This window comes from Diabrotica virgifera, chromosome 5 (genome assembly GCF_917563875.1).
Source record: "Diabrotica virgifera virgifera chromosome 5, PGI_DIABVI_V3a".
Lineage (NCBI taxonomy): Eukaryota > Metazoa > Arthropoda > Insecta > Coleoptera > Chrysomelidae > Diabrotica > Diabrotica virgifera.
This window is the reverse complement of record NC_065447.1, coordinates 199976973-200002969: the sequence shown is the minus strand read 5'-3', so window position 1 is coordinate 200002969 and position 25997 is coordinate 199976973. Positions and strand designations below refer to the sequence as shown.

General features: G+C 33.5%; 1 protein-coding gene across 1 annotated transcript; it reads left to right on the top strand.

Annotated features, from left to right (window-relative positions):
* LOC114324735 (UDP-glycosyltransferase UGT5-like) lies at positions 1–25997 on the top strand. Its single transcript, XM_028272570.2, has 4 exons — positions 1–917; positions 12332–12554; positions 18956–19172; positions 25680–25997. Exons 1-4 carry the CDS (start codon positions 87–89, stop codon positions 25975–25977), a joined length of 1569 nt encoding a protein of 522 aa, XP_028128371.1. The 5' UTR covers positions 1–86; the 3' UTR covers positions 25978–25997.

Below are 25997 nucleotides of genomic sequence, written 5' to 3'. Positions count from 1 at the left end.
TTTATAAATATCACACAAAGACAAGATGAGGAGAAACTATCAGTTCATTAATAATTTTTTGGTCAGCAATAGTGCCAACAGTGACTATGCTAAGAAAAAGTTTTTTGGTGCTAGTTGTAATAATTGTTATAAGTGATGTGGAAGCATATAGGATCTTGGGAGTTTTTCCTCACACAAGCAAAAGCCACGCTACCATATTTTTGGCGGTAATGAAAGGATTGGTCGAAAAAGGGCATAACGTAACAGTGGTCAGTACTCGAACATTTGACACGGATCGTAACAACTACGTGCATGTTGACTTAAGTAAGGATATAAGAGTAACAATGGGCACTGTAAACATAAGTATCGTCAATAACGATAAGGCTCTTACTAGATACCTTACAGCATACCACTTATTTAATAGAAATATAGACAAGTGCGAAAAAGGTTTGTCCTCGCCCACTTTTCAGAAATTCCTAAAAACGAGAGGAGAAAAATATGATGTAGTTATATTCGAATATTTTGCTGTGGATTGTTTTCTTGGAGTCATCTCAAAGATAAATGCACCTATTATAGGATTAAGTTCAAGTACATTGATGCCCTGGGTTGCTGAGCGTATGGGCAATCCCAGCAACACAGCTTATGTTCCGAACAACTTACTCGCGTTTTCAGATAAAATGTCATTCTGGCAAAGAATGGAAAATACTGTGATATCCATTGGTCATAAATTATTATTTCAATTTTATAAGCTACCTAGAGATAAGAAATTGGCAAGAAAATATATTGGAAAAAAAGGATCGAAGTTGGAGAAATTTTTGTATAATTCTAGCTTGTTGCTGTCCAATACACATTTTAGTTTGAATCTTCCTCGTCCACTTGTACCTAATGTTATAGAGATCGGAGGTATTCATATTGAAAAACCACATCCATTACCAGAGGTGAGTACTTAACTGAAATTTAATCCTAATTATTACATTCATTCCATCAATTAGTTTTGACCCATTATTAATTTTGACCCATATTATTGCTTTTTAGTATTTATGTATTTTTCATTCATCTTATTGTCAAATATACACATCTCACTGGTAGCTGTATAAGAGTTGGATTCTACAGTAGCTTGTAGAACCTTATCCAACTTTTTAGTAACTTTTTAATGTCGTAATTTTCATCCTCCACTGGATTATTATAGGCTCGACCTTCTGTTAGTTTTTCATTTATTCTGACTCTGGCATAATTTATATTACATGTAGGCATTTATTTAGCGATAATGCGAGTCTTCAATTTTTTCCTTTTCTTACGAAGTCTGCCACCTTCTACCGCAGGTGACTAGATCGAAATTTATACTACTGTGAAGGTTCTGTAAAGGTTGTTCTTCTTCTTTTTCTTTTACATCGGCAGTACTGCCTATTTTTCTTCAACGGTGCCTCATTCTGTCCCTAAACTCTCGTCCTATACTTCTTTTGCCTAACGGAGACTTGTACCTGGCTATTCTTAATATCCTTCTTGTGTGTTGATTTCATTATTCTTTACTGTTCATTACCCAGGCACCTATTTACATATTGTCTCCCACACATATACGTCTGATATACTTACTGCTTACCCTGTCCTGTAGTCCTTTTCTAGCAATCCTTCTTAAGACCTTAATGTATTTGGTCTCCAGGTGTTTTTGTGTTTTGTTCCCGTCTGGTCTTGTTTCGGTCCTGTAAACCATAACTGGCCTAATAACTGACTTATATAGCCTTTTTTTCCATCCTTAGTTGTTAGTTTTTCCAAATTGTGTCGTTAAGGCATCCGGTCGTTCTACTGGCTTGTTATTGGGTATTTTACCTCTTCTTGGATATTGCTGTCGGCTGATAGATTAATTCCCAGGTGTCTTAAAGTCATTACTTGTACAATTTGATTGTCTAAGTGCAATTTGAATCTTATTGATTCTTTGACTATTTTTTGTTTTTTGGGCTGATATTTTCATATTCATTGACTTCTCTAGATTTATCCATAAGCTGTCATACATTTAGGATTTGCCGTACATTAGGAACCTGCTTATTATTGTAAAATTTCAGGAAGTTAAAAGTGCTTGATACCAAAAAAATAGAAAAAATGTCGTTATTATCTTTGGCCTAATTCAAAACCATAATATACTTATTATGGTCCTATACTATTCTATCCTATTTTTTAAGTATCGTCCATATGATTAACTTAAAAAAGGATACCTACCTAGAAATTGTCTGTAATTGTTACAATATTTTTTATTTAATTTTCTGAATATTAAGTATTTGATCAAAAAATGAGAATTGTTCAGTTGTTTTTACGGGTATCCGTTCAAGAGTATCCATTCGTTTCGTTTTCATTACTTTAATATGTACTTTCTAACTCTCCCCTCGCAATTATGATGTTATCACCATCTTCTGATGGACTGAAGAGAAGTATCCATAGTTTAGAAATGTGGTTAAAGGTAACAAAGTACTAAACTCTAAGAAAGTAATACAATTTTTTTTATTAAAATGTGAAATGTCAGGAATAAAAAAAACAGGAAGGAGGAAGAATCAATTTCAGGTGTAAGGTATAACACCTTTCACATGGGTTTCTCCCCATGAAGATGAACAAGATTAGGTTGTTCTTCAACACTGAAAGTTTTACATAAAATACGATGTAAATCGTTTAAAATTTAATTTAAAATGTCTGTGTAGCTCAATTTGTTTTTGACCCAATCGATTCTTCCTCCTAGTAAATAATATTCCGCAAAAAAACTATAGAACCATCTCCCTTTACAACTTAAATCTGCAATGTCTTTCCCAAAGTTCCGTAAAATGACAAAAGCCTATCTATCTAAAAGATCATAGTATTCAATAGAAGAATTACTTAATGAATAACTAAGAAAATTGGGTTTCATACGCAGTAGCTTAAGCTTCTCAGTTCCTAATGTTGTATTTTATTTGTTGTAAGAATGTTCAATTTGCAGTTTATATAAATTTTGCAATAAATTGTTTTTGTTTTTGGTTTTATATCTTATATACTGTATTTTGACGACTTAACCAATTTTAGTAAATTGTAGTTGTTATTTGTTATTGATATTATTTTTCTTTTGACTGTATGTATGCAAGCTTTGTTTATAAAATGTAAAAATTTTCAGCGACAATAAAACACATTTCTATTATATATATTCCTGTATTTGCTGATGAGGGCTCCTGTTGGGCCGAAACGCGTCTTTTTTTTAAGATTGAACATTTCAATAGAAATTTTTTGTGGTACCTTCTTAGAGTTTAGTACTTGGTTATCTAATGAATATTTTCGATAACATAAAATGAACAAAAATAAATAGAAAAGTAAAGTGAATTTTCTAACAAACAAAAAAGCATTGTGCAGAGTGGATAATGCGACTGTAATAATATAATGGGAGGAAGGAGGAATATAATGAGAGGAATAATATTTTGTCCCCACTGACTCACATGTTATATCATAATATTAGCCCAGTAAATGAACGGGAAATGCGGCGATACCCTGAAATTTTAAGGGGCAACTCCGAATTGCATAAAAATTTCGATTTAGGTTCTACTTACCCTCCACTTCAAAGTTGAAATTGTGCCGTTGGTTGCTTTTACTTGGGGGGTGATAGTCACCCCTTCTCGGGGGTGAAAAAACATACGTTCAAAATAAGACCAGAAATGGATAAATTGGCTGACTTTAAGCAACTTTTTTTCTATGGAGTTTTTTACGTAAGTCAATAATTTTCGAGTTATTTGCCATTAAAAATGTTGATTTTCGACAAAGAAACTACGTTTTCAGACGGTTTTTCGCAAATAACTCAAAAAGTAATTATTTTATCGAAAAAGAAATCCTTAGCAAAAGTGTAGCTTATATAATACCTAAAAAAATGGTGTATCAGTAAAGTCTATCAATCAAACAAAAACAAAGTTGTAGCCCATGAAAAATACATTCTTATTTGTCTAATTCCAAATCGAATATTTCAAGGTGAAATCACCGAAAAATTAAGCACTTTTCGGGAAAAACCCATTTAAGCTTTTTTAAAGGGTTTATAATAAGCTTTGTTTTAATTGTCAACAAAAGTTTTTAGCATTCAAAATAAGCGAGTTACGCTCAAAATAAAGTTGGCCCTCTTTCTTTTTGTAAAAAATTATGAAAATCTTCCCGTGTTTAGCTCCCCAAATGAAATTAATCGCTACCGCTTTACAAACAATTTAATTACCTGTCTATTTTTTATATGATCTGTCAGTCTCACTGGTTTAAAGTGTTTATTGTTGAAAGGGTTATAGTTAAAAAAGCTTGAATGGGTCACTAATCACGAGTGTATGCAAATATTGAACAGTCATATCTTAACCAATTTTTGTCTTACGGAGAAACAAAATGAAACTAGCATATTTATAATAGCAAAACCTACATTTTTTATTCCTTAAGATTTTTCTTATCACTAATACTTTTTAAGTTATTTTGAAAAAATGAAAATTTTCAAAAATTTTTAGAAAATTTTTTTTAATATAAAACCAAATGTTTTCAGAAATAAGCACTTCAAACCAATCAAACTTACAGATCATATAAACAATACACATACAGTTAAAATAAATGGTAAAGCCAAACGATTAATTTCATTAAGAGTGCTAAATAGAGGGACGTTTCACGATTTTTTTTATCAAGAAAAAGGGACCAACTTTTTTTTAGTGTAACCCGTTTATTTGTGATGCTGTAAACTTTTGTAAAAAACAAATAATAAGCTTTTTTCAGAGACTTTAACAATATTAATAAAGTTTTCCCGAAAAGTGCTTCTTTCTTCGGTGATTTCGCGTTGAATTATTCGATTTGGAATTAGACGAATAAGAACGTATTTTTCATGAGCTACAACTTTGCTTCTACTCAATTTGTGGACTTTACTGGTTTATATTTTTTTCGTTTTTTTATAAGATACACTTTTTTCTAAAAACATTTTTTGCGATAAAATATTTACTTTTTGAGTTATTTGGGAAAAACGGTCTGAAAACGTAGTTTTTTGTCGAAAAATCAACATTTTAAATCGCGAATAACTCGAAAAGTATTGACTTACGTAAAAAACTTTATAGAACAAAAGGTGCTTAAAATCAGCCAATTTATCCATTTCCGTCCTTATTTTAAACACGCGTTTTTCACCCCCCGAGAAGGGGTAAATGTCACCCCCAAGTAAAAGCAACCATCGGCACAAATTCAACTTTGAATTGGAGTGTAAGTAGAACCTAAACCCAAATTTTCATGTCATTCGGAGTTGTCCCTGGAAATTACACTCCAAAACGGTCATTTATTGGGCTATATATTGAAAATTCATAACTGATATTTGCAAAATCATCATTACAAACATTATTGCACTATTATAGAAATGTAAATGTAAAGTATAAAAAATAACAGATAAAGCACAAAAAAATAAGTTTTCAAAAAAAAAAGAATGAGCGAAAAGGGTTTTCCAAAAAGAGCCCTAGATATTTAATGCACGGCAGATAATCCACGGAAGAGATGAGTGGCTGAAGTATCCACAAAAGCACCAGGCTTGATAAACAAAACCTAGTGAATCTCAAAACTTGGGGAACTAACATAGCTCACCCCAAACTTGGGGTGAGCTGAGATGAAAAATAAGAAAAATAAGTGCAAAGAATTTAAAGAAATGGCAAAGACTAAAAAACATGAAACCTGGGAGATTAACCATTAGCCCGACCGCACATCAAAGAAACATGAAACGTAAATTACGTTTCATGGAAATAAACCACTGCTAAACAAATATACGTCCGGCCATTTATGAAACTCTCCAAAAATAAAAATGTGTCATGAGCATGAATCACACTCGTTTCATTGGTAGGCGGACTTTGAGATTTGTTTAGCAGTGTTTTAGTTTCATGAAACATGTTTTTCGTTTCATGTTTCATGTTTTTCGTTTCATGTTTCTTTGGTGTGCGGCTTGGCTTAGAGATTACGAATACATGAAACAAACAATTCAATGCAGATTTAAACAAGTACAGACGTGCCAGTGTGATCTCAACAGACCAACGAGAAGTTCGGAACAATTAATAAGTAGTTATTTAAAAATGTGATACAATTAGACCCATTTTTGTTAAAGCACTTTTTTATTATTTTAATTATCACCCTATCATTTTTGTTGAAAATTGAGATTCTGCTGTAATCTCCTAACCTTTGGTTGTTGTTTGAAAAATAACAATATTTGAGACGATAAAAGACTTCTTAATATTTTTTTTATCAATTTAATGTGTTTTGGAATCACAAAGGCCAACCATGAAAAAACTGTTTTCCTAGAAATATCTTATGATTGTAGTCAAGAGAAATAAGGTAAAAAAGTACCCTATTGGCAGCTGATAAGTTTTTTGAGTTACTGTACCTCAGTAAACAAAACTTCTCTGTTATCTGTAGTGGTTTCAATCGATTTTTTTATTTATTTAAAATTTAAGCCAAAATATAAAATTCTAAAATTTTCGTCCTCTAGTAAAAAGTAAAGCATTTTTAATAGTGGAGTAGGAAAGTATGCTAAATGTGCAGTCACTCGAGCGCTTTGGGAACCTATTGGGTAGTGAAAAGTACGTTCTAAAACCAAAAAAATTAAGTAAAGTTTTCCATTTTAGTGGATACTTTCCATTTTTAATTTAATTTTCCATTTCCAACAATCGTTTCTGCCGATTATAGCGCCATTTATGTATAATTCGAAAAAATGTTTCAAATAAAAGTGACTTATTTTTACGTAAGAAAACCCCCCATTCCACCTCCGTGGGGGGTCATGTTTGGTGCAATTCGATAGATTTTTCAAACATATTGAATAAATGTATTTTTCAGTTTTTCGATCTGATGTTCATTTCGCGGAATATCGCGAGATTCGTATTTAAAATTTAAAATTTACCCCCCACCCCTTTCCGTGGGGAGTCATGTTTGGTATTATTCGATAGATTTTTGACCAATATTGAGCAGGTATTTTTTAGTTTTTAGATCTATTGTTCATTTCGCGAAATATTCGCTTTTTTCTTGTGAAACTTTGTGACTCACCTATTTCCTTACGCCCCGCCCAAATCGTCAGATTTTTTAAATGTACACTGTTTTGCATGTACTTAACTTACCTTATCTTAATCTGACGATTTCAAGTTTTTCTAAGAATACATTTTTTTTTTCGGCCCACCCTTAACGAATTTCCTGTGTTTAGAGCCAATATATGGTAGAGGTATATCTACAGGGTAACAGGTTTCTCCCCATATCATAATCTGGCGTGCTCGAGTTACTGCAAAAATCCCCACTTGGGCTCCCCGCTCCCCTATCATAATGAGTTTGGAGGTAATTATTTTATGAAATCCGTTTAAAGCTTTAAAAATGACGATTTTTGATAATTAATTTACTAATACATATGTTGCTTAGAAAACTGTAAAAAGAGTATAATTATTAATTTTCATTAAATGTTAATAACTATTCTCAAAAACGAATCTACAACCTTGATGCTGCGTGGAAAGTTGGGTCTTATAGATTTAAAATGTGGTCATAATTTCAGAGTTTAACACGAATCTGGACCTCGGAGGTAAACTACACTATGTCGACATGGTGTTGTTTTGTTTTGTTAATTTTAATCCACTTATTTTATTAGTTGAATTAAACAAATTGGTTATATATTATTATTAAAATATGGTCATATTGTCTTTTAACCAATTATGGAATATATCAGATTTTTATTAACATCCTAAGTGCTCTAAACTTTGTTGCAAACATAAGCTAAACACATTTGCACGAAATGACATAGTGTAGTTTACCTCCGAGGTCCAGAAATATCTTTTTTATTGTAATAACGATAAGTCAAAAAAACTGAACAATGATTCTACAAGTAATATGTGATCAAAAGCCAAGCATTAATTCTAAATGAAATACACTATTATGCTGATGTTCGAATGATATGTCGTGATTTAAAGCTAACAAGTATGCTCTTGAGTAAGCATGGTGGTTTTACCAATTTTTCATGTTTCTTCTTAGGATGTGATAGTAGAGCTAGAAGCCAACATTATTAAAGAAAAAACTGGCCTGTATGGGGGCCTTTAAAAGCTGATGAGAATAAAATTTTTCACAAAAACTTTATAGGTTCAAAAAGCATGCTCCTACATATCTATATTTTATAAAGTTAGAGCTCATGAAACAGTTTATTAGGATTTTGTCTAAAGATAAATATTTAAAGCATCTCAAAAAATGACGTTTATTTTTTCTCATAACGACCTTAGATGAGAAGGAATTAAGGGTGTCATTAAAAGAAGTTATTATTAAGTTCTTGAAAAGCCTCAGAAAATGGTTGTAATGTAGCTAAAATCATAAAGAAATTTCAAAGATTAGCATGTGAGATGATCCTAAAAGATGAGTTCTTGAACCTTGGTTACTTCCAGGTTAACTTGGGATTTGTTAATAAAGTGCAAGGTCTACATCTTCACCAGAAGATTAAATTGATGGAAAAATGCTACTGGTGCTGCTGAAGTATTAACATAATAGGGGACTATTCGGAAAGAATACTCCTCCTTCAACTTAATACTTACCCAATTACAACTAACATTATCCAGATATATGCCCCTACAACTGACAAACCGGACGAGATAATTAAAGCATTTTATAATGAACTATCCAACACCTAAAAATGCCTCCCCAAAAAGGATTTAACTTTGATAATAGGTGATCTAAATGCCAAGATTGGTAGGTGACAATCGGGAGAATTCATAGGGCAATTTGGACTTGGAGAAACAAATGAGCGAGGAGACCGACTGGGTGAATTTATGGCAGAAGAAGAGTTTGTGATTACTAACACTTACTTCAAACTCTCTTGAAGAAGATTATATACATGGAAATAACCTCAAGACACTCCAGGCCGCATAGTGAGAAATCAAATAGATTACATCATGATTAATAAAAGATTCCGTAACAGCATAACATCAGTCAAGACATATCCAGGAGCTGATATCAAGTCAGACCATAACCCACTCATTGGCAAAATTAAGCTCAGGCTAAAGAAGGTTAGACGTAGTGTCAATCTAAAATTCGATATCAGGCTATTAAAAGACCCAAACACAGAACAGATTGTAAAACGGTATGTACAGAACAACTTGAATCAATCGGACGTAATGAACCAGGAGATAGAAAAGTTGCATACAGTTTCACAAGACATACGTGAGAAATTCCTCAAACCACCAAAAATAAAGAAGAAATCGTGGATGACAAACGAGATTTTAGGTATGATGGAAGAGAGGCGAAAGTCCAAAGATCAGGACATGTCATTATACAAAAGAATAGATAAAGAGATCAAAAAAGCAATTAGAATAGCTAAGGATACACGACTAAGAGAACAGTGTGCAGAAATCAAGCAATTGCAACATAAACACGATTCATTCAATATGCACAAAAAAGTTAAAGAATCTGCATGCAGGCTTATACAATTATACAAACCTAGAAGAGTTGGGTGTTGACAGATAACCAAGGCAAACCACTGTTAAGTGTGGAAGAAAAACTAGACACGTGGAAAAAATACGTGGAAGTAACTTTTGCAGATGAAAGGCAGAATACCATTGAAGACACTGAATGCCAAACAGGACCCCCGATTACCATTGAAGAAGTCACGTCAGCTATTAAAACAACTAAAGATGGTAAATCTGCAGGGCCTGACCAGTTTTATGTAGAATTTCTAAAACTTATGGATGAACAAGGAATAAAATGGATAACAACTGTATTCAACAAAATATAGGTAACTGAAAAAATACCCCAAAGCTGGTTAAAGTCGACCTTCGTAACTTTACCCAAAAAAGTAAATGCCAAAACATGTGAAGACTACAGAACAATTAGCCTAATGAGCCACTTACTCAAAACGTTTCTGAAAGTGATACACGGCAGAATATATAAAAAATGCGAAGAACAGGTATCATGGACGCAATTTGAATTCCGCGATGCGTTAGGCACCCGAGAGGCTCAATTCGCTGTCCAAGTGCTTATGCAAAGATGCAGGGATGTTGACTGTGACGTGTATATTTGTTTTATCGACTACAAAAAGGCGTTTGATAGAGTAAAATATGATAAACTCATAAACATCTTGAAAGAAGCGGGAGTAGATGATAGAGATTTGAGAATCAAATATAATTTGTATTACAACCAAACTGCCAATATTAAAGTGGACGACCAATTGACAGAGGCAGTCTCCATAGATAGAGGAGTGAGACAAGGATGCATCCTGTCCCCGGTGCTGTTTAATGTATACTCTGAATGTATCTTCGAGCAAGCGCTGGGAGAACTACAGGAAGGCGTATTAGTCAATGGAGTGCGTCTGAACAACATTAGATATGCCGACGACGCTGTAGTTTTTCCAGACAGTCTAGATGGTTTGCAAAGAATAATGTCAGGAATATCAGATATAAGTAGAGAATACGGACTTGATCTCAATACGAAAAAAGCAAAGTACATGGTAGTCAGTAAGCGCGAAATTAAATACACAGCTTTTGGTTAACCAACAACTAATTGACAGGGTCGACAGTTACACATACCTTGGTACGAACATAAACAGCCAGTGGGACCACTCAAGTGAAATAAAACAACGCATAGGAAAAGCGAGATCAGCGTTCATAATGATGAATTCTCTTTTCAGAAGTCACGATTTACCTCTTGCTACGAAAATCTCTATCATCAGATGCTATGTATTTTCTACGTTACTATACGGAGTAGAGGCCTGGACACTTTTAGAGGCTTCTTTGAGAAAACTCGAGGCATTCGAGATGTGGTGTTACAATAGGCAAGGAATGCGAGATTATTAACACAATCAAAAAGCGCAAACTAGAATATCTTGGCCATGTTATGAGGAATGAACAGAGATGTGGCTTGTTGTAACTCATTCTTCAAGGCAAAGGTATTTGGAAAGAGAGGACCTTGGAGAAGAAGAATATCTTGGCTTCAAAACCTGAGAAAGTGGTTTAATACATCGACAACCGGACTATTCAGAATAGCAGCAAGCAAAGTTAGGATAGCCATGCTGATCGCCAACATCCGGAACGAATAGGCACCTTAAGAAGAAGATTCTGTTAGTTATCCAGAAGTTCTCAAAACGATTGATCGTCGAAGAAGCTACACAGGAATCTTAAAAGGACAAATATACAAAGAAGGTATAAACTAATTACAGCTGAATAGTGAGACCTGTATTATTACACTATATTGATATTTTAAGTATCCTAAAACATACAATTTCATCCTAATACGGTATATTATTTCATAACATATACTGCAAAACAAATAAGATAAACACCTGCATATATTATAATTCTCCCATTTTAATAATTTTTGGCATATGTGTTCAGTGTTCGGTACTTATTAATAAAATGATTAATTAGATTTTCAGCTTGTTTCTTTAACCTACTGCAGAAGCTGATTCGATAATGTGTTGAGAATTAACGATTTCTTATACACACATTGACAAGCATGGTCATCGTTCTGACGAGGTGGTCGATATCCTGTTGGAGTATCTCATTCCAATCTACTGCAACCTGCTATAGTCTTTGGAAGGTTTATTCAATTCAACAGCCTGCGACCTATCATGTCCTGGATGGTGGTGGCCAAGGTATATTGTTGAGCTGATGTTGATCCATGAAGGCTAATGTGTCTCTGGTAATGCGCGGTCTGGCATTTTCTTGCTGCGTTTTGGATGATGTTAAAGTATACCTACATAAGATGAGGCTCGACTAATTAAGATGACCTGATTTCATTCCTGATGTCCTAGTCTTTCTCTATACCAAAGTAAAAGGTTACACCGATGTGCAGCTGTAAGAGGTAGCACCTGATGTGTGGATATCCAAAAGGGCCAAACTGTCCTATTCGGCCATTTAATGTACGCAAACCAATCATCCTGTGGTTGCTGTGTACCCCTCGCATATTGAAGCACACTGCATAAGGATCTTTTAGTTTTCCTAAAAATGTCTCTTATCAATAGATTAACTTCACGCAACCAAAGGCACTCGTCGTCCCTCCTCAAAGGCACTTATCTGGGGCAGCCGGCGAATTATACACACTCTAGGCTTTTGAGCAGTCAAAAAAAGCTTTTCAATTAGGCAACTTAAATTCACAAAAACTAAATGATTCTCTATAACAACATTTTACATAGCCACAACAAAAAATTAACAGAAAAACTAATTATACAGATAACACTCTAATAGAGATACGTAGATATTTACCCTTTTTTGTCACGCAGATTTTAATAATAAAAATCAGAGTGCTAAAAAGCTATGAACGATACACAAAAATAAATGCCAGTTTCTATAACATCAGCTATTTAAGTAAACAAAATTTAAAAAAAATGTTGGCCCATGTTATCTAAAAAACATTTTAGTATCTGGAAAGATGGATAGAAAGCTCACCAAGTGGTGTAATCTACTTTAGTCTGGGCAGCCTTATCAATGGTCAGTCGTTAGGAGACGAAAGGAAGAACATATTTCTAAAAACGTTTGAGAGATTTCCACAAAAAGTTATATGGAAATGGGAAAATGAATCAGTTCCACATAACCACGACAAAGTATTATTAGGAAAGTGGATGCCGCAATTAGATATTCTGTGTAAGTATTATGGTAATTACTATTTACTGTATCATAAACACCTTCCCTTCATATAGTCCCAAAACTATTGGCTGTTTAGCAATTGCCTGATTTGGAAAGAGAACTATTCACTCCTTGCAAGTTATCATAATAATTCAGTTTTTACTAGTCTGTCAGGCTGCACGTTTCTGTTCGTGTGACTAAGTCGGTCACGTTAAATGCGTGTACAGTTCATTTTTTGTAATATCAGTTGTTTTCTTCATTTCTCTTTAAGTTGGACTATTTTCTAGCGTTATCACCTAAAAATACAGGTTTTTCTGAACCTGAACCTTTACAAAACCTTACAAAAATGTAATCAACTATACTAAATATCAAATAAGCCACAATTTAACTAAAAAAATTATTTTATCAACGTTTCGACGTCCATATTGTCGGATGTCGTTGTCAAAATACAAAATATTAATAAATTTAAAAAAATGTTGTTGCTTGCTTAGTAAAAAATTTTTCTAATAATTTAATTTAATCTGACTCATTTATATCGGCAATTTAGACATATATTATACACAATATAAATATTGGCAATGTCCTTTTAAAGTCTTCTACTTTAAAATGTATAATATATGTCTGAATTGCCGATATACATGAGTCAGATCAAATTAAATTACTAGAAGAATTTTTTACTAAGCAACAACATTTTTGTTTAATTTACTAATATTTTGTATTTTGACAACGACATCCAATGTGGACGTCGAAACGTTAATAAACTTATTTTTTTTATTTAAGTTGTGGCTTATTTCCTATTTAGAATAGTTGATTAAAAAATGATTTTTTTTTGTAACGACAAATGAACAGCTACGCATTTTAAGCGGGTATATGAATTACTTCGGAAGAAGATGAATTTCATGGCTGAAGAACCTGAGAGAATGGTTTGGATGCAGTTAAAAACAACTTTTTAGGGCTACTGCCTCAAAAATTAAAGTAGCTATGATGATTGCTAACCTCCGTAGCGGATATGGCACCTGAAGAAGAAGATGAGTTACTGTCTATAATCGTTCTACTTTAAAATCTATTATAAATTTATTTACTGTACCTTATAATCAACATAATGTATACAGTGAGGACGTTTGAGTTGGAATAAATTCACTATCTGAAGAACGGGTGAATTTGGAGAGAAATCCTGAGACAGGTCGATTTTTATTTTAAAATTATGACTCTTCTGCATATATTATAACATACTAGTGACGTCATCCATCTGGGCTTGATGACGTAATCGATGATTTTGTTAAATGAGAGTAGGGGTTGCGTGATAGCTCATTTGAAAGATTATTCAATTCTCTACTCAATAGTATATAAAATAACGTATTTAATTATACAGGGTGGTCAAAAAATATTATTTTTTATTAAATTTGTTGACACAAAATAAATGTAAGTAATTTGTTTAATTCTAAATACATTTTACTGCTGTCAGAAAACAGGTAAAAATGTTTATTTCACAAATAAACATTGCTTTTCGCTTAAATTCAATGTTCAAACTGTTAAGAGACGGGCGGGTGGCAGCTGTAACATTGAATTTAAGTGAAAACAATATTTATTTGTCAAAATAAATATTTCTTTCTGTTTTCTAACAGCACTAAAATGTATTTTGAATTAAATAAAATACATACATTCTTCTTTTGGTCTTAATTAATTTAATTCAAAATTAATTATTTTGGACATCCTGTATAAATAATTATGTTAACGTTTGTATTACTGAATAGAGAATTAAATAACTTTCCAACGAAAAAAATAATCGATTACGTCATCACACCCAAATGGATGACGTCACTAGTATGGTATATAACGTCGCCTCAAAGCAACAGTAGGATATGTCAAATATTGTAGTTTCGAGAAAAATGCAATTGAAATTTTTACGAATTCTTCATTACTTAATAACTTTTTTTATATTTGAATGGATTTACATGGAATTTTGTTTGAGTATATAACTTTGCAGGCCTTACATAAATATTTATATTAATTCATAAAAAAGTAAAAAATAATTGGAAAAAAAAGTTACTTGTCCTACTTTTGCTCTAACAGTTAATCTGTTTTTTAACTACATCCGTATATATGTGTTATAAAGTGAGGACGTTTGAGTTGGAATAAATTCATTATCTCTAGAATGGGAGCATTTGGAGAGAAATCCTGAGACAGGTCGATTTTTATTTTTAAATTATGACTTTTCTCTATATGTATCATACTAATGACGTCATCCATCTGGTCGTGATGACGTAATCGATGATTTTTTTAAATAAGAGTAGGGGTGGTGCGATAGCTCATTTGAAAGGTTATTTAATTCTCTATTCATAATGTAAACGTTAACTTAATTATTTATACAGGGTGCCCAAAAAAATTTTTGTCTTATTAAATTAATTGAGACAAAAATAAGAGTGTATGTAATTAATTTACTTTAAAATACATTTGAGTGCTGTCAGAAAACAAAAAGAAATGTTTATTTCAAAAATAAACATTGTTTTTCGCTTAAATTCAATGTTAAATATGCCGGCCACCTGTCGCTTAGCAGCTTCAACATAGAATTTAAGCAAAAAGTAATGTTTATTTTTGAGATAAACATTATCACCTGTTTTTTCTGACAGCAGTAAAAATTTTTAATTAAATAAATTGCTTACATTTTTCTTTTTGTGTCAAATAATTTAATAAAAAAATATTTTTTGAACACACTGTATAAATAATTGGACCGCGTTATGTAATAGCGGATTAAGCGCCAAAATTTAGTTTTGAGATAAATCGGTTTAAAGATTTTAAATTTGTTTTTGGAACTATTTCTAAAATATAGTACTGACATGTTTCATATTTAATATATTAATGCAACTGTAAATAGACTTTTACATGTGTTTAAAATTTTTTAAAAATAATTTATATTTTAAAAGTTATTCGATCAAATGTCGCTTAATTCGTTAATGATTTTTTAAGATATGTAGGAGTTAAGATCCGAATACCGGATTAAGAGACATATTTGGCGCTTAATCTAATGTTTCCTGACAAAGCATGTCTTTTAATTCGATATCTTAAACGTTAGTAAATATGTTATGTTTTGTAATAAAGAATTAACCGACTATTCATGGCGCTTGATTCGTTATTACACTTACAAAGATGCGGATTTTTGTTTATGACAATGGATTATGTACCATTATTGGCGTTTAGTTCGATATTACAAATCCTAGTGTGAGATTTTTTTTAATAAAATAAAAAATGTCGCTTAATACAGGAATTTAAAAACAACTTTTTTTTTAAATTTTTTTACAAAAAACATATTTTTATACATAGATTTGCACCCTAGCTGCAAGATGGCACTATTATCTCGATTTTGGACTTTTGGCGGTTAATCCGTTATTACATAACGCGGTCCAATTATGTTAATATTTACATTACTGAATAGAGAATTAAATAACCTTTCAAATGAGCTATAACAAAACACCTACTCTCATTTAAAAAAATCATCGATTACGTCATCACAACCAGATGGATGACGTCAGTAGTATGATGTATATGGCAAAAAGTCATAATTTAAAATTAAAAATCGAACTGTTTCAGGATTTCTCTTCAAATTCACCCCTTCTCGAGATAATGAATTTATTCCAAATCAAACGTCCTCACTGTATAAACTTATATTTTTCTACTGAAGTTTTGTTTAAAATTTTACACATTTTATTATAAAAAACAAAACAATTTTGTTCAAACATTTTGTTTAAACATTTTATTAGATAAATTATAAACTCAATATACATGTTTTTCGACAATTTTAAAACTCGACAACAAAAATGACAAACAAAAGAGAATGGAAAATTAATCAGAATTAGTTATGGTCACTGGTCACATCGGATGCAGACTAAATTAAATATTGACTTATACTAGATATTTTAGATTTTTTATAACTTAAATTGGCTGAGGCTGAATTATTCATTTTTATTCTCACAATACAACTTTTAACATGAATGTAATAGTAGAACTGTGGTAAGATTTCTGAAGATAATAAACATTGTGGGTGCAAGCCGTTTAATATAAACAAAGACAAATATTCGCAATTCGGCAATACTACATTAACAGTAGGATGTGCGTAAGATAACTTAGTGTTGCATTAATATTTTGTGACCAAAATTAGTAAACGACAAAATACAACAGTAGGATATATGTATGTTGTCTTAGTGTTACATTGTAGCATATGAGTTAAAGAAAATTAAGCTACACAAGGATATGTAATATTGTGAAAAAAGTATTCCACTTTTTATTTATCTTAGTCTTACACTCAACAAAAGGGTTTATTTCCAATCATTTGCAATGGTTATCCCAAAAGTCATTTTTTTACATATCCTGCTGTTGCTTTGAGGCGACGATAATATGCCAAAACGTCATAATTTAAAAATAAAATCGACCTGTCTCAGGATTTCTCTCCAAATTAACTCATTCTCATTAAAAAAAATCAGATGATCTGTTAAATTTTATTAATGCCGTTTGATTTCAATATATGTAATTCTTGTAGAAACATGAAAACTGTTTTTATCTGTTTTATCTATTTATGGTAGGGGAGCAAAGTATGCTAAATGTGCAGTAACTCAAGCGTTATGGGGACCTATTGGATTGTGAAGAGTAGGTCTTAAAACCAAAAAAAGTTAAGTAAAGTTTTCCATTTTAGTGGGCGCTTGCCATTTTTTAATTTATTTTCCATTTCCAACAATCGTTTTTTCCGACTATAACGCCATCTATCCATAATTCGAAAAAATGTTTCGAATAAAAGTTACTTATTTTTACGTAAGGAACCAAATCTGCAATAAAAATGGGGGCTCCTATTTAAGATTTTAAAGTAACATCCCACCCCACGTCCGTGGGGGTCGTGTTTAGTGCCATTCGATAGATTTTCAAAAATATTGAATAAGTGTATTTTACAGTTTTTCAATCTGGTGTTCATTTCGAGAAATATCGCGGGATTCGTATTTAAAATATTAAATTTACCCCCCCACCCCTCTCCATAGGAAGTCGTGTATGGCATCATTCGATAGATTTTTAAAAAATATTGAGCACTTATTTTTTAATTTTTCGATCTGTCATTCATTTCGCGAAATATTCGCTTTTTTCTTGTGAAACTTTGGGACTCACCCATTTCCTTACGCCCGGATCAAATCGTCAGATTTTTGAAATATACACTCTTTTGCATGTACTTACCTTATCTTAATCTGACAATTTCGAGTTTTTTTAAGGATAGATTTCTTTTTTCGGGCCCCCCTTAACGAACTCCCCTGTGTTAAGAGCCAATATATGGTATAGGTACATCTGCAGGGTACCAGGTTTCTCCCCATATGATAATCTGACGCGCTCGAGTAACTGCAAAAATCCCCGCTTGGGCTCCCCTACCATTATATCCTGAGGAGCCTATTTAATAGTACTTTTTGATAATTTGTGAAATTTTTTAATCAACAATTCCTCTGAGTACTACTAACTGTTTATAATTAGCCTTCCATTCTTCTATTCTTATTTTTTCAAGATTCAGAAAATATAGATACTCTTTTCCACCTACATATATTATTATTTATTTCAGCGAATCTTATTTCTCAGATGTTATTATTTTTTCCTGATATTGTCCTTTAGAATTTTTTATGTAACTGGACATATCACTTTCTCTTTTCTGTTCAGTTTTTCTGACTATGCTTTCTCTCTTTAATATTCTTGTTCAATTTCTGCATTTGTTTGCATCCTTATTTCTCCCTCTCTTGTTATATGGTGGCCCAATATTGTCGTCGTTATTTTTCTTTCAAATTTGTGAAGGCTATTATCTTCCTTTATCCTCTTGTTAATCGTCGTTATTTCCATCCCATATGTAACAACAGGTCGTATTATGCTCTTATATAGCTTCGTCTGTGTTCTCTAACTTAGAGGCTTGTTTCTCAGCAGAATTCTATTCATTTCGTATGTTTTTTGCCTTTCAGAAATATTTCGTCTGTTTTCTCTTTTCCGGTTTTTCTTATTGATACTCCCAAGTAGCTAAAGTTGGATACTGTTACAAATGTATGGTTCTGTGTTATTAGATATTTATGAGTTATTGTTTCGTCTCTCTCTACCGTCACGGATTCTTTACGTAAAAATAAGCAGCTTTTATTCTATACATTTTTTCGAATTATGGATAGATGGAGCTATAATCGGGAAAAACAATTTTTGGAAGTGGAAAATTAAATTAAAAAACGGAAAGTGCCCCACTTTATGGAAAACTGAACTTTTTTTGGTTTTAGGACTTACTCTTCACAACCTAATAGGTCCCCATAACGCTCGAGTAACTGCAAATTTAGTGTACTTTCCTCTCCTACTATTTCCTTTGTGCATTAATTGTCCAGTATTACATTGTCATAAATTTAACGTTTATTTCTAAAATTCAGGTCATCCAAATACAAGACTATTCATTTCACATGGCGGTCTGCTAAGTGTTATGGAAGCCGTTCACTGTGGAGTGCCCATGGTAGTAATTCCACAAATGGGAGAACAGTATACTAACGCAAAGGCACTGGAAGCTCAAGGGGCCGGCATTATTTTACTTTTAAGCGAGATATCAGAAACAACGACATTTAACGCTGTACAGGAAGGATTAAGTTCAAAGTAAGTATTCGAAACGTATTATCTCTTAAAGATTATGATCTCACTTAGTTTGTGTGTACTAAATACCAAAAGTACCTAACCCTATAGACTAATAATATAGTATAATATAGGTTTGGATCCCGCGTATGAAAAAAAAAGTTGACTAATAGCAAGTTCAAAATTTGTTAATAGCTGAAGGGTATCTAGTCGGAAAAACGTTGATATACTATGGGAACACTGAAACAGGGGAAGTTTTAATTGTGGAACAGGATAAAAATTTGGAACGGTCAGACAACGAAAACGGCACATGTATTTTGTCCAACAGAACAGACTTAAACTCTCCTAACAGAGATTAATCTCTCATGCAAAAATCAGACTGCTATTTATCACCAAATGGGCGGTTTAATGAGTGGAGCATGTAGAATATGTCAAATGACAGGAATTATGACAGGTGATAAATAGCAGTCTTATTTTTGTATGACATGAGAGTTTAATCTCTGTTCGGAGAGTTTAAGTCTGTTCTATCGGACAAAATATATGTGCCGTTTTCGTGGTCTGACCGTTCCAAATTTTTAACCTGTTCCACAATTAAAACTGCCCCTGTTCCAGTGTTACCATATATCAAAGTTTTTCCGACTAGACACCCTTAAGCTATTAACAAATTTTCAGCTTGCTATTAATCAACTTTTTTTTCATACGCGGGATCCAGACCTAATACTGCTTCCAATGAATATAAAACATATTATTTAACAGAAAAAAAAACTAAAATAGGATCTGCCGAATAGATATTAAAAAGCCAAAAAAAAAATGATAAAATGTGGTTAACCTTCCGATAACCAACCTTTTTTTGTTACACGGATGACCAAGGGGGGAAAATGACCCCAGGTCAAAAATGTCAAAAATGACAATTAACAAAAAAATGAAGATTTTTTTTTGCATGGACTTGTGTATGTCACTCAGCCACTCACAACATGAGTATTAGTGTCATGTGTAGTGTGTATGTTGACTAAGTGTCTTGTTACTTTGCAAAGTCGACGTCATTAGCGTAAAACTACTTAGAATTACACATAATAGACGGTATTTTACTAAACATCAACTCCAGAATATATGTTTATTCGTAAAATATAGCGAATTTTTTTTATTTCAAAATATGAGGATATCTAGAATGATATTAAAGTCAAATAAAAAAATAATGAGTTAAAAATTAAAAATACTTTTGAATTTATTAAAGAAAAACCTACGCTGGGGTCACAATTTCCCCTGCTTGGCCATCAGAAGGTTAAATTATAAAAAAGGGAACTTAAAAAACAAGAATTTTTTATTTTTGGGGAGTACTCATTTTTGACGCCAAGACATATGTACGTTTTTTATGAATTTAACATTGCAACATCAAATATGGACAATTAAACAATGTATAAAAGATTATGGAGCCGGCAGAGACTCCATCACAGTATGGCAGTTTCACCAGAAGTTACTGCTGATACATGAGTTCAAGGTTCTTTGATGTAAGAGCATTGGGCTGACAAGGGTAAAATAAGTCTATCGGACATTGGTGGTGAGCTTATTTTCGAAAACTAGCCGAAGTTCTAAGGACCTCTATAATTATCAAACGACATATCACAACACAGGGATTTAATGAAGGTAAAGATGAAGAACAACGAGGACGAAGAGATGAAGGCGATAATTCTCGGATCAGAGTACCTCCTATATGACAATCCCTAATAACCCCAACTAAAGTAGTTGGCGTTTACCAATCCAAAACAAACATAGATGAAATAATGAAGACACAAAGAGCTGTGGACAGAGTAATGTTAGGAGAAAAAATAAAAGACAAAAAGCCAAAAATATCAAACACGCAGAACAACATACAGCCACCCTAAAATTGAGTTCCGCAGGCCATAACTCCAGAAAAACGGACAATAGGTGGTTGTACCACGATACAACAATGGAGACCATGGACAGGAAAGAGAGCAAGAGGACGACCCCAGATGAGATGGGTAGGTAAGATTAGAAATATAGGAGAAACACGCTGGAAACAGAAAGAACAAAATAGAAGCGAATGGAGGAAGCCGGGGGAAACCCTTTTTTAAAATTGGACGAAGCAAAGAACAACAGAAGAAGAAAGTAGTTGAAACAAGATTGGCAAAAATATGGATTGCAATAAATCATAGCTCCGAAGCGAATGAGTACATCTGACCTGAGCTAGTACAAACACCAATGAAAGAGAACATCAACAACAGCTATGGCTATGGTCTTACTTGGCCTCCCTCCTTAACCAAATAGTAAAATCATAAATGACATTAGAGATAAGAAATGCATGCTAATGTCTATCCATATGGTACCCGTGGTTAGGCCTAATGTACCTTTCCAAGTTAACATTTGTGTACAAGAGGGATGGGGCAGAGTAAACACTCGACCTTGACTGCAGGTTATACCTGGTTCAGAGGTTAGTCTAATACTACAGAAGGGTCGTGTTCCGTAATATTTCGTATTAGAAGATATTTCAGCATTTCTGTTTCAGTTTGAGAAGCTACAGTTTTTGCAATATTTCAGTTTGCAAAAGATAAGGTCTTTCAAACCGAAGTGGCATATATTATATTCATGCAGTCACAGTGTTCTTATAATCCCTAAGGTAGACTTTAGGATAGTGTGGAAAGGCCAAGGGTAAATCGACATATTGGAGGAACATGGAGACAGTGTGTCACTTTTATGGGTTCAGCCGCCAACGGGATCACGGCAACGAAAAAGCTGAGAGCGATTGTCAGAAGAGTCTGATTCGTGTGATTTGATCAATCAATATTACTGGTGACCTTCCTCGTGATCTTTTACATGCTTCTTTTCTTGAATGATTGGTCTCCACATTTTCCGCATAAGTCTGACCCCATATCGGAACTATTTTAATTATTGTAGTTAAACTTTGCAAAAGATCCGTTTATTGATCTTCAGTTATCTAGTATTTGTTCTATTGTTAATCTACGAAATTTTTGGAATTTTCTCCAACAGAACATTGCAGCGGCCTGCTGCAAACTTTCTTCTTTCTAAATGTTTCGGTGACCAAAATTTTCTTTATATTAATATTGAGAATGTTAAACATTATTTGTCCAATGTCATTTTTAGGGTTCTTAAAATTTGGGTGACGATCAACAACGAGGGAGAAGGAGATGATGGTGATTTAGGCGACATGGTTATGCATTTTGGATACATTTTATGTGTACTTTAAAATACAACTGTGCATATCTACCCATTTTTCGATGGTAGACTTTTTTCCTGGCATTATCATAAACACAATGCACAAAGTTGCAAGTATATTGGTGCTGCATTTAAAAATGAATATGTTTTGTGATAAATACCCTGGCCTAAGTAGGCGATTCTTGTAAGATAATTATAGCGTTGCCAATGACCAGATCAATCAAGAAATATAAATACAAATAAATACAAGAGAATTGGGTACAAATTTCACTAGTGATCTTCTTCTTCTTAAGGTGCCTATCCGTTCCGGATGTTGCCGATCAGCATGGCTATCCTAACTTTTCTTGCTGCTATTCTGAATAGTCCGGTTGTCGATGTATTAAACCACTTTCTCAGGTTTTGAAGCCAAGATATTCTTCTTCTGCCAGATCCTCTCTTTCCAAATACCTTGCCTTAAAGAATGAGTTGCAACAAGCCATATCTCTGTTCATTTCTCATAACATGGCCAAGATATTCTAGTTTGCGCTTTTTTATTGTGTTAATAATTTCGCATTCCTTGCCTTTTATACGTAGAACCTCAACATTAGTCACACGATCCACCCACGAAATTCTCAAAATGCGCCTGTAACACCACATCTAGAATGCCTCGAGTTTTCTCAAAGAAGCCTCGGAAAGTGTCCAGGCCTCTACTCCGTACAATAACGTAGAAAATACATAGCATCTGATGATAGAGATTTTGGTAGCAAGAGGTAAATCGTGGCTTCTGAAAAGAGACTTCATCATTATGAACGCTGATCTCGCTTTTCCTATGGCTGTTTATGTTGGTACCAAGGCATGTGTAGCTGTCGACCCTGTCAATTAGTTGTTGGGTAATATTTCGAGCTTACTGACTATTTTTCGTATTGAGATCAAGTCCGTACTCTCTACTTATATCTGATATGCGCGACATTATTCTTTGCAAACCATCTAGACTGTCTGCAAAAACTACAGTGTCGTCGGCATATCTAATGTTGTTCAGACGCACTCCATTGACTATTACGCCTTCCTGTAGTTCTCCCAGCGCTTGCTCGAAGATACATTTAGAGTATATATTAAATAGCACCGGGGACAGGATGCATCTTTGCCTCACTCCTCTATCTATGGAGACTGCCTCTGTCAATTGGTCATCCACTTTAATATTGGCAGTTTGGTTGTAATACAAAGTATATATGATTCTCAAGTCTCTATCATCTACTCCCGCTTCTTTCAAGATGTTTATGAGTTTATCATGTTTTACTCTATCAAACACCTTCTTGTAGTCGATAAAACAAATATACACTTCACAGTCAACATCCCTGCATCTTTGCATAAGCACTTGGACAGCGAATAGAGCGAAGGCATCGCGGAATCCAAACTGCGTCCATGATAACTGTTCTTCGCATTTTTTATATATTCTGCCGTGTATCACATTCAAAAACGTTTTGAGTAAGTGGCTCATTAGGCTAATTGTTCTGTAGTCTTCACATGTTTTGGCATTTACTTTTTTGGGTAAAGTTACGAAGGTCGACTTTAATCAGCTTTGGGGTATTTTTCCAGTTACATATATTTTGTTGAATACATTTGTTATCCATTTTATTCCTTGTTCATCCATAAGTTTTAGGAATTCTACTTAAAACTGGTCAGGCCCTGCAGATTTACCATCTTTAGTTGTTTTAATAGTTGATGTGACTTCTTCAATGGTAATCGGGGGTCCTGTTTGGCATTCAGTGTCTTCAATGGTATTCTGCCTTTCATCTGCAAAAGTTACTTCCACATATTTCTTCCACGTGTCTAGTTTTTCTTCCACACTTAACAGTGGTTTGCCTTGGTTATCTGCCAAACACCCAACTCTTCTAGGTTTGTATAAGTCTGCAGCTTCTTTAACTTTTTTGTGTATATTGAATGAATCGTGTTTATGTTGCAATTGCTGGATTTCCGCACATTGTTCTCTTAGTCGTGTATCCTTAGCTATTCTAATTGCTTTTTTGATCTCTTTATCTATTCTTTTGTATAATGTCATGTCATCCACGATTTCTTCTTTATTTTTGGTGGTTTGAGGAATTTCTCACGTATGTCTTGTGAAACTGTATGCAACTTTTCTATCTCCTGGTCCATTACATCCGATTGAATAACGGTATTCTAGTTGTTCTGTATAGACCGTTTTACACTCTGTTCTGTGTTTTGGTCTTTTAATAGCCTGATGTCGAATTTTGGATTGACACTACGTCTAACCTTGTTTAGCCTGAGCTTAATTTTGCCAGTCAGTGGGTTATGGTCTGACTTGATATCAGCTTCTGGGTATGTCTTGACTGATGTTATGCTGTTACGGAATCTTTTATTAATCATGATGTAATCTATTTGATTTCTCACTATGCGGCCTGGAGTGTCTTGAGGTGATTTCCATGTATATAATCTTCTGTAAGGGAGTTTGAAGTAAGTGTTAGTAATCACAAACTCTTCTTCTGCCACAAATTCGCCCAGTCGGTCTCCTCGCTCATTTCTTTCTCCAAGTCCAAATTGCCCTATGAATTCTACCGATTGTCCCCTACCAATCTTGGCATTTAGATCACTCATAATCGAAGTTGAATCCTTTTTGGGGAGGCATTTTAAGGTGTTGGATAGTTCATTATAAAATGCTAGATTATCTCGTCCGGTTTGTCAGCTGTAGGGGCATATACCTGGATAATGTTATTTGTAATTGGATAAGTATCAAGTTGAAGGAGGAGTATTCTTTCCGATATAGGTACAAAATTTTTAACTTGTCTGGCAGTTTCTTGATTTAAGATTATACCTACCCCATTTTCGTGTCTTCCATTAGGGTTACCTGAATAATATATGTGATTATCATTAATTTTACATTGCCCAGAGTTCGTCTATCTCATTTTACTTATTCCCATTATGTACTTCCCATTATGTACAATTCCCATGCTAATTGTACTAGGGGTACTCTCCGAGTCTTTAATGCAGTGGTTCCCCGTTGCCTTCTGCATCTTTATGCCGTTGACCGTTACGTTGTTAATAAGTTCATCCGCCTTCGACACCGATTTACCAATCTCAGGACAAAAAGGTGCCCTTCCACTTACCAGCTCATCCGCCCGGAGCCGTTGGCCAGTAAGTGGGGGATTGCTTATACCGGCAATCGCTCGGTTATCTATATCAACATAATTGTGTAAATAGGACTGGCCTAAGTTGTACACTGAACGTAAAACTAGCTAACTATGACAATTGGAACGAACTTGTGAAAAATAATTTAGATTTAGATTTAGATTGGAACCTAATCTAACAAACACCAGAAACCAATAATTTGTGTTTTTCTTTCAGGATAAAGGAAAATATGGAGCAACTTTCTGATCGGTTTCGAGACCGCCCAATGTCTCCCCTAGATACAGCAGTCTATTGGGTGGAATATGTTATAAGGCACAAAGGAGCTCCCCATATGAAGACGGCAGCTGTGGATATGCCGTTTTATCAATATTATTTACTGGACGTCTTTTTTACGCTGTTTTTAATATTTTTAGGTTCTTTGTATCTAATAGTATATTCTGCTAAAGGTATTTGTAAATATATTAGTAGGAATAGAATATTAGGAACAAATAAAAAAGGAGATAAGACTGAATAAAACGTTTAAAAAAATGTTTA

What these genes read in the sequence shown, in the direction of transcription:
- LOC114324735 (XM_028272570.2), top strand. Translation starts at nt 87, where the DNA reads ATGCTAAGAAAAAGTTTTTTGGTGCTAGTTGTAATAATTGTTATAAGT. An exon ending in AACCACATCCATTACCAGAG is followed by an intron (nt 918 to 12,331) that starts GTGAGTACTTAA and finishes AAAACATTTTAG; the next exon opens with TATCTGGAAAGATGGATAGA. An exon ending in CAGGAAGGATTAAGTTCAAA is followed by an intron (nt 19,173 to 25,679) that starts GTAAGTATTCGA and finishes TTTTTCTTTCAG; the next exon opens with GATAAAGGAAAATATGGAGC.